Genomic DNA, 10319 nt, shown 5'->3' on the forward strand with positions numbered 1-10319 from the left:
GAGTATGAAAACGTTCTCAAGAAAATTTTTAACCTCCAGGCCTGATTAGAGATTCAGGGGGCCCGAGTTCGAATCATGGTCTGATGCGTTGAATTGCATTTTCAACCTTCCTGTTACATTTGGTGCCGTTTACCACCCCTGAACTTGCAGGCGAAAGTCCTGCCAGGGGCAAAAGGAAACTGGGCTGTGTGTCTTCGAGGGCGAAGACAATTTGAGGAGGGAGGACAGATTCGGTGGCCTGTTAGCCCAGATCACCTGGCTAAAGATTCACAGGACCCGTGTTCGATTCCCGATCTGTTCCTTTGCATTTCCTTCCTTACGGTTACAATTGTATAGAACTGAACATATTTTTATTTTCCAATCAAGGGCCCTCAAGGGGCAGCACGAAAATATATACAAATTCTGTACATAAACATATACAAGTAAAGAAAGAAGTGATTACATAACACATACATGTAGTTACATGCAAATACAGTGTCATATACATTGTTCAAAATAAATTTCCCAGTTATATTTAGAATAGATGGCTCTTCAGAACATGATATGTAAATGAATTTTTGTTCATCATTAAGTTTAGTAAAAAAAATTAACTGTTTTTTTCTATAGCAACACAAAAACTTTTCACATTTAATTAAAAAAATGAACCTCATCACCTAATGAACCGGATTTGTTACATATTCGTTCATTCCTAGTAATACCAGAATATCTACCAACTTCAATCATTAATTTATGAGCTGATATCCGTAACTTATAAATAGATCTTCTAATATCAAAATATTTTATTTCTCAAAACCAAAGTAATCCTTAAGGTAACTCCATACTCCCAGTTTTATCTGATACAAGTTTTAAAAGTGTATTTATTTCCATTCATTAGAGTTCAAACTAACAAATTATCAAATAAAATACATAGATCATCACACTTTTTAATTAAGATGCGAGACGTACATAAACAGAATCATATATCACCGTCAGAAAATTGCAATTTTCCTTAAACAGCGTTATCAAAATTTCATACAAACTGATTATTATGACGATATAATAGCATTCATAACAATTTCATAAAACTATCTTCACAAAAATATACAAAATGTCTGTAAAAACAAAGGAAATCTAACACATAATAGACTTTATAAAGAAAGAAAGAAAAACAGAGTTATTGTCCTTGGATTCAATATTTTAAAACGTATCATTGATTATTCATCTATAACTTAGAATTTTGAAATAGTTTAATCTTACAATTTTTTTTTTACAATAACTATCGGAAAAGACTCTAACAAAATTTATGTTCCTATCATGCATAAATCAAAATAAATCATTAATTTTGCAAAATCTGATGACATCACAGGAGGGTGGAGTTACTTTAAGTTTAAAATAAGTGCACAGTTTCCCATCAATTAATTTATTTCGATTATTGTACCAGGTTTCAGTGTATTTATCACAGATGTATAAGATGCCATATCATCGCCTCATAACTGTAATATCACAGGGGCTAAGCCAGTTTTGGGCCCGAATATCTATATTTATGGTATCACAGAGTTCGGGCCCAAAACGGACTTAGCCTCTTTGTGTAATATATAGAGTGTGTAACGTTTAGAGGTGCCCTTACATATAAAACTATTGTATCACCACGCAGTTTAATTTATTCCAGTATATAGCAATGAAGCTTTATAGCAATGCTTATTTGTAGATGAACATGTAGATGCTGTATTTCATGAGTATTTTGCACATAGCATATTGTGTAACACCTGTTGTTACAAATTTCTACTAAGACGTTGATACTATTATTTGTGTAATCTTTGTTTTGTTTTGAACATATTTTATTGTATATACTATATACAAAAGGATTAGAAACAAGTTCTTGCAACTTACGAGTTCTTCTCCTTATAAAAATAGAATAGCACACAATTGTCATTAATATACAGTAAATAGTTAATACAATAATGGAACATATAGGTATATTCTATAAGTAGTAGTACAATATAGCATTAATTGAATCTTTTGGTTTCTTGAATGTACGTCTGAACATTTGAAAAAATAAATTTATTTAGTTCAATAGATAAAACATTATCACCCCAAAGTAGTACATGTGTATCAATTATTACCAAATCATGTAATCTTAGCAATCTATCCATTAATTTATATCTAGCATTTGTATACTTATTACAAGTAAAGAAAAAGTGGTATGCATCTTCACGCATGCCACATGAACACAACGGGGAATCAACAATATTGCGTCTATACAGATCATAATTCAGAACACATGCATGTCTTAGTTTGGTATGAATTATATTCAGGAAACGAGAACCATATGAAAAGTATATAGGTGGTTTAGAATTATTGATATTATTAGAGCTAATTGAAGAAGCCTGTCTTGATTCAATACTAAGAGAATTCCACATTGATACAGCAACTGGAACGAATGATTTTTTATAAAGTTCAAGTCTACATTTTGGTACTGTATAGTTGTCTCCATTACGGAGATTGTACGTGGACTTTTTGTTTGTTTTTATTAGGTATTGTTTCTTTTAGATACTGCAGAACCTCATTATTATGAATTTTGTACAAAGTAATTAGTGTAATCTTTATACAACACTTTTTCCTCGGACAGTCGAGAATAAAGACGTGAAACTCCTGTCTTATTCTACAGGCAAGCGACGAAAACAAACTCGGCCATAGATGTTTTATTGATAACAATTCATTAGAGATCAGCCTTTCGGCTTTCATGGGTTATCCTAGGTATATAATATGACATCAGTGTATGTAACGATTCGTCATTGACAAAAGGTCATTGAAAGAAAATAGCCAAAGAGAAGACAAGAAAACACTACTTCACACACAGTTGTAGACACCTAAAATGGACGACAAATGATATTATATAATGACAAAATCAGTGAACTCCATCAAAAACAAACTAGACAAAACATGGAGGGAAGTTCCAACACCAATTTATAATTCTAATAAATTGGGATTATAAGTGTGACAATTACTACTATGAACACCAGAAAAGGTAAAAATTATGTATCTGATTCTAAAAACCTTTTGTATAATGTAAGCCCCTATGCACTTAAACAATGAAATATGTTAAAATTCAAAACGAGTCAAACACTGCATAGAGGAACTAGGGTATAGGTAAGTATAATAACACACATAACAGGATGCACGTACCTCGGATGATATCGATTTTGATAAAATCTTCTTTTTCTTTTTTTAAATATATACATGTATATATAAACTAGCGTTGATGTCAGGCTGTTGGTATGTCCAGAATGATAGTGTATCATCACATTTTTTGCATTCATAGTCCTAAAACAAACTAAAAAGAATATGTTCATAAATACAGATGTATACGATATTTGAGTTTCAGATGCAGCAATTCATTTAATTTTTTGACACATTTTATATTTCTTTTAAAAAGAGCACAGGAAGCGTAAAAAAAATGTTAAATTATTATCATTATTAGTTTTTCTTGGGAAAACTGTTCATCGTACGTTCGTACGATAACAGCCACCACATGCGTGACACTCACTAATAATTGAAGCATCTTGGACGGCACTGGCCAATCGAAAACGAGAAATCGACTTCGACCAATCAGAAATAAGGCTTGCTCAGTTCATGTTTAGTACTTTTTCTACGGTTCTGGAAATTTACTTCTATTTGTGTAAAACGTATTCAGAATTCAAAACGAGTGGACAAGGATCTGAAAGTGTGTAAAGGGTGCAAGGTAAGACACTTAAATTTCCTCCCAGGTACATCAGAAATGCACGTCGTCTGTAGCAATGTAAGGACGCTCGGTCAGGAAAGCTGGATGTAAACAAAAACAGCTGATTTCATTGATTATACTCGTGGTGTGAAAACAGGAAAAATTTTGTGATCACACTTTTACAAGTTTTATTTCTATAGAGTAGGCTGAATTGGTAAGGTAGATTGTTTGACCTTGGTTATCGTTTCAGTTGATTTAGAATTTTTTTTACTATCAATCAGCTGTTATGTAAATGTAAAGCCCCCGATGTGGAAGGTGAAGGTCATATAAAAGTTCAGACCGTCCTAACCATGATAAACGCGTGAATAATTCTGTTAGTTACAAATTTAATTGTAAATGTGAAATTAAAATGTAAAAAATAACAAAACAAAAAAACATTTAATAGAAGTAATACTTTTTTGAAAATCAACTTGTGTTCTGCCATATGCATCAACATAGGACTCGTAAAGTCAGAGACCAGCTGACACGAATGTACGATGTACACAAAGCTGACACAGGTTTGCCACGAGAGAGCAGCATGACTGGGCCATTCACCCTGAACATCGCTCTGCTTATAGCGTTGTGCGTTAATGTTAGTTAGCGTTTCGGCTCGGACTGGAAAGTTTTTTCCAGTTCTAATTCAAAAAAGAAAAAAGTGAATTATGAAATAAATCTTAGAGATTATCTGTATTCATTTGCAAATTTTCTCATTTTTTATTTTACGTATATGTGTTACCTTTTAATAGAGCCTTGCTTCGCGGACGGGCCTTTTGGCCCGTCTGAGCTTTGCTCGGTATTATATACAATAGTGAATACAAATAAAGCTGAACTCAAAATAATTTGGTTTTGCAGAAAATTACAAAATGGCATACTCGGCGCAGACCAACAAAGCGGTCTTAAACCGCTATATGGACCTTCCACTGGACAGTAAAGTCATGTGCGAATACCTCTGGATTGACGGGACTGGGGAAGGGGTCCGATCCAAATGCAGAACCCTGGACTTCGAACCCAAACACCCCAAAGGTAATTCAATACAAGTTATCAACAACAAAAAACATGGTGTATATGCGCGGGGGTGGGGTATAGTGTGTATGTGTGGTACATGTAGATGTCTTGTGTAATGGACTACAATATCATCAAGAAGCCCCCCCCCCCCTCCACTCTTCCATCGAAGTGACTTGTACATGTATAACTTCTGTGGAAACGAGGGGGTTATTTATATTCGGTCTTTCCCATCCCCCAAATATAATTAACCCCCATCGTTTCCACATAAATTAGTACATGTAAGTCTTATGTATTTGCAGTTGAGCTGAGTGCATGTAATTATTTTATGACTAATAATATATATACTTAGGAAGAGACCGTTCACATTTCACTGAATATTTTAATTATACCGCATATCTAAACTTTGAAACCCTTCACGGAATACTTTATTTACTGACTGGCGATACATGTGATATTAAATGATTCATAGACTGTTTAATGATGGGGAATTCGTCACTATAATACTTAATATTGACAAACAAGTACGTTTAAGTGGACATCTGAGTTAAAAAGTGCAAGTGGGCGTTGGACTGAAGCTGACTAATTTCCCTGTGATGCAATGATGGGTAATGTGCAAAAAAGTCCTTGACATTAATAAAACAGTTACCTAACTATCACGTGTGATTCATGCAAATGAGTCCATCAGACCTGATCGAAACCGTGAAAGTTCATATCTCATTCCAAGCATGAAAGACGTACATTATCAAACTGCATTGAGGCACATAGACCCACGGTCGATCTGGCTTCTTGATCTCCACTGATTGACTGAGATTCAGCTTGGCTGGATGACGGGATTGTTGGACATTGACGACTGATCATGTCCTTACTAAATGTCTGGAAAATCACATTCAATTTCGGCCGGTTGTGCACCTAGGTATGATAACAGTGTTCACCTTAGTCCCTGTCACTAAATGCCGCATTGCTTACCGCCTAAGTTTGTTCAACACTGCGACAGATTCCATTACGTAATTGTTTATCTCCTGATATTGAAGAGTTCTTATAGTCTGTATTATATCATTTATTAAAAGAAAAACAGACTATAGACCATTTCTGTGTAAAAGTACTTCTGTAAAACCCATTCATTATGATCAGTTTTGTAGATAGCATTAGCCACGTCGTGTGACATAAGGAACATACACGTTCATACATGTGCTGATCAAATGAGTTTAATATATTCAATGAAATAAAATAATTTAATTAATGTGTTTTCTGGTCCCGAGCCGTCCTAAATTGACTTACTAAAACTTGTTCTATAGCGAACCATATCGGGGATTTTCGTCCTGTGTCCCGCGGGTCGCGGGGGGTGGGGGGGGGTGTGGGGGGGTGGGGTGTAGGTGGGTTTGACCTTTATTGCTGGAGTCTAGGGAGTAAAAGATTGTGAATAAGGTCAAGGACCGTGGATAGGGTGGCATTGTCATTGCGCTAAACCTACTAGTATATAAAAATAAATGTCCTCGTTCTAATGGCTAGCTTATACAAGTCCCTTGCCCTTCCACACATGAAATAAACCTTCTACATCATATTTAAAAGTTGCATATCAAATATCAATTTCAGTTTATTTGAAATACGTTATGTGTTATAATGTGTTATTTTAGAATGTCCCATTTGGAATTACGATGGCTCCAGTACATACCAGGCCGAGGGGTCGAATTCCGACATGTACCTTCATCCTGTTGCTATCTTCAGAGATCCGTTTAGGAAGGACCCCATAAACTGGTTCTTTGTGAAGTCCTATAAATTACAACAAAAACCAGCAGGTATGAATTATATACAATCTGCAGTAGAAAAAAAACCTTTATCAAGACATAACCATATCGAGAGTAAGAGATAGTTGAACTGGAAGTGTGTATGACATAAATAACTTATGTACCCATATATATATTGTTTCTGGCAGAAACAAATCGTAGGAAATTATGTAACGAGGTCATGGAGCAAGCGAAAGAAAAGAAGCCCTGGTTTGGGATTGTACAGGAATATACACTGTTAGACACTGATGGTCACCCCTTCGGCTGGCCTAAAAACGGTTTCCCGGGACCACAAGGTAAGCAGACGTATTATACACATACTGGGGCTGTTTTATTGACATACTACATACTACCAGTAATTCACCCCTCGAGCAACGACGAGAATAAAATCACAACCGGTGAATGCGTGTCAACACACAAGAATTCCACCACCCCATTATCCGACAAAGTCCACCGAAGGCATTTTGATATACAAGAGTACATTTTATACAATAATAATGATAATAGCCTTTATTTATCCAGGATAACACAAATTAGGCATATAAGCTAGTTTCCATTGTGGTCCTGCATTAAAACATATACACAAACATAAAATTAACATCTAAAGTAGTATCTAAATATGAATATGTGATATAAAAGGGGGAAAAATCAAAGCATAAGACACACAAAATTTGTGATAAGATTAGTATCTAAATATAAATACATGACATAAAAGGAAAGAAGAAAAATAGCATAAACGCGCACGCGCGCACACAGTGTCATATCACAACTACTGTACATTATTTGGCCACACCTGAACAAAAAGAGGAAAACACGATCTTTTAAGTTCTACTTCTATTAAAAATATTCCATCAGATATATATGTATTAACTGACCTTTAAAACGGATTATGAACCTCCTACAGAACTGTATTTTGAACTTTAAATTTTGAATTCAATGGACTTGTAGGTTAGATAGATTGCTGGTCAGGTTACTAGTAATACCTCAACGGGTCACAATTGCCCTCATGCCCTTTTTTCATATTTGAAACCTTTTTTCATATTTGAAAAAATAATGCTATATCATATCCAAGGTTACATAACTGTTTTACATAATCAGGGACATCACCAACACACATTATATGATTTGAACATATTTTATTGCATATATGATATACAATAGGTTGGAACACAAATTCTGACAACTTATAAGGTTCTCACCTAAGATTAATTGATAACAATTGTCATAAAACATATGTATAGATAAAATAAATACATGTACATATATCATGAAATATATTACTGTCATGAGAATCTGCATCCGTGTATCAATGATAAATTATTGCATAACATTTTTTACTACTGAAAATCTTTTAAAAAGTGTTTCCTCTGTGTAAATCATTAGATATGTCTTAATTTAGTATGAATTATATTTACTATTATTTTGCCAAGAAAAAAATGTTTAGGCACTTTTGAAATGAAATGTTTCGGCGGAACTGACAGAGGTTGTTTTCTTTGCTTCGTTTGCTAAAGAGTTCCATTTGCGAATGGCATCTGGAAAAAAGATTTATCATATATATACATATATTTATATATATATACAATGTATATATATATTTCTTGCTTAGTTGTCGGAGGTATATGGTCATATTCGTAACGACTATTGTAGCGCGATGTATCCTTTCGAAAATTGTCAATGATATCACCTAGATATTGTGGTACAAGCTAGATTAAAGTGAATTTTATACATTTTCATTAATTTAGCGATTTCCCGTCTTTTACTAACTACTTCCAAACCTGTTTCTAAATATAATGATTATATATGAACAATTATCCTGGTATAAAATTTACAAGTGTCTTTTGGAATCAAGAGCTGACACATTTTTACAGGACCCCCCCCCCCCCCCCCCCCCCCCCCCCCCGATATCAATAATGATCGTCAAATATGACTAGACTAAAAGAAACGAGAGCATCTGACCACACACATGTATTTATTCAACGAACAGTTTGACTCTTATTATCATAATAGAGATTTCCGACCCTGATGTTGGATCAAATTCTACTATGTTATCAAATGTATGCGCATGTGCAAATGTTACATTGTAGTATGTCATGTATTAAAGTGAAAAATGAGATTAAAAAAACCTTCCTATCGGGTAGGGTGTTACACGACCGAAGTGTCTCAGAACGTTAGGCCGAAGTGTCTGACTACCGTATGAACATTGTATCTCAACCCTGTATTGTATTTTGTCATTTGAATCGTATAATGTTCAATATTATAGTCTTTGGAATAAAACACACACATATATACACATACGTTTTGCAGATTGCTAAGTAAGAAAAAGTTCATCTGATAAGACAATACTTGTTGATTATCTCACCTTGGCCTCGTTTTTGTTGTCAGGTCCATACTATTGCGGAGTTGGAGCAAATAAAGTGTACGGGCGTGACATTATTGAGGCTCACTACAGGTCCTGTCTGTACGCAGGCGTCAAAATCGCTGGCTGCAACGCTGAAGTCATGCCAGCTCAGGTAGGCAGGAAGGAAAACCCCTTTTTATTCATATTATTTTAGCACTAGTAAACATTGGTCTAAAAGGTAAATAGAAAATAAACAAGACCGGGTCATTGAAGGGCCAGTAAACAAGGTCACAGATCAACAAGAAGGTTTATTATGATAGATTTATACATGTACTTGCCCCAAAGCAATGTTGACGATACACATATAACCATCATCTACCAACGGCCAACACGTTAATGATTCCCATATTGATAACGTCCATTAATCAGGGTTGCTTTGTTTCCAGTGGGAGTTTCAGGTTGGTCCCTGTGAGGGCATTGACATGGGCGACCATCTCTGGGTGGGGCGATATCTCCTACACAGGGTAGCGGAAGATTTTGGAGTGGTGGTGACCCTTGACCCCAAACCCATCGAAGGAGACTGGAATGGCGCCGGTGCTCATTGTAACTACAGTACCCTCCCCATGAGAGAGGAAGGAGGAATCAAGTATGTTTTCAAAACAACTTCCGTAACAAATGACTAGTGATTTATAGAACCCACTATTAAAATGTTTCCTTCAATGCGTATCACGGCATATTTGTTGTCTTTTATTTCAGATACATTGAGGACGCTATAGAAAAACTATCCAAGCACCACGTACGACACATCAAAGCCTACGATCCGAAGGAGGGAAAAGACAACGAGAGACGACTGACGGGATTCCACGAGACTTCCAGTATCCACGACTTCTCCGCAGGAGTAGCTAACCGTGGGGCCAGCATCCGAATCCCTCGGAACGTCGCGGAAGATAAGATGGGCTACCTCGAAGACAGGCGGCCATCTTCAAACTGTGACCCTTACTCTGTGACAGAGGTCATCGTCAGGACGACGTGTTTAGATTAGAAACATATTTATGTATAACATTAGGGTCTGATTTCTTGTTGTAAAATAATATACAACAATTGTCTGATTTTCGTGTTTTTATTTGTCGTGAAATTCTGTGTTTGTTTCATTATAGGAAATTCTAAAATTTCCTGTATACCAGGCAGATCTTGTCGATTTGAAAATTTTTGTTTGTTTTGTACAGTTAACGAAAGGCACATTTTTTATTTTTACATGTACTTATTCATATGGTTATATGTATCCATAGAACATACTCATTTATCATTGACGTAGAATCATATTTATTTTTAACCATGTATATCATGATACCTGTTTACAATAACTGTATCTGACGGAGGGAATCTCCCATTTCTCGTTTATTATTGAATGCAAAATAAAAGAAACATTGTGGTTTTTTTTTAAATCGAGAAA

The 10319-nt window shown here is 35.2% G+C and overlaps 1 protein-coding gene and 1 long non-coding RNA gene across 2 annotated transcripts; one reads left to right on the forward strand and one right to left on the reverse strand.

The window, feature by feature from the left end:
* Positions 1-335: 335 nt before the first annotated feature.
* On the reverse strand, positions 336-5764 carry LOC130051639 (uncharacterized). The gene is made up of 2 exons (XR_008799906.1): positions 5483-5764; positions 336-3313 (listed from the first exon to the last, which is right to left on the reverse strand). It is a non-coding gene; the product is annotated as an uncharacterized LOC130051639 (long non-coding RNA).
* Positions 3573-10319, forward strand: LOC125680374 (glutamine synthetase-like). Its single transcript, XM_048919878.2, has 7 exons — positions 3573-3721; positions 4592-4762; positions 6379-6540; positions 6678-6824; positions 8911-9038; positions 9313-9512; positions 9623-10319. The coding sequence occupies exons 2-7, from the start codon at positions 4603-4605 to the stop codon at positions 9906-9908; spliced, it is 1083 nt and encodes a 360-aa protein (XP_048775835.2). The 5' UTR covers positions 3573-3721; positions 4592-4602; the 3' UTR covers positions 9909-10319.

This window comes from Ostrea edulis, chromosome 2, assembly GCF_947568905.1.
Source record: "Ostrea edulis chromosome 2, xbOstEdul1.1, whole genome shotgun sequence".
Taxonomy (NCBI): Eukaryota; Metazoa; Mollusca; class Bivalvia; order Ostreida; family Ostreidae; genus Ostrea; species Ostrea edulis.

Bases quoted from the DNA above. Each gene is read 5' to 3' on its own strand.
- LOC125680374 (XM_048919878.2), top strand. From the start codon at position 4,603: ATGGCATACTCGGCGCAGACCAACAAAGCGGTCTTAAACCGCTATATG. The intron at 6,541-6,677 runs GTATGAATTATA...TGTTTCTGGCAG, and splicing joins ATTACAACAAAAACCAGCAG to AAACAAATCGTAGGAAATTA. The intron at 9,039-9,312 runs GTAGGCAGGAAG...CTTTGTTTCCAG, and splicing joins CTGAAGTCATGCCAGCTCAG to TGGGAGTTTCAGGTTGGTCC.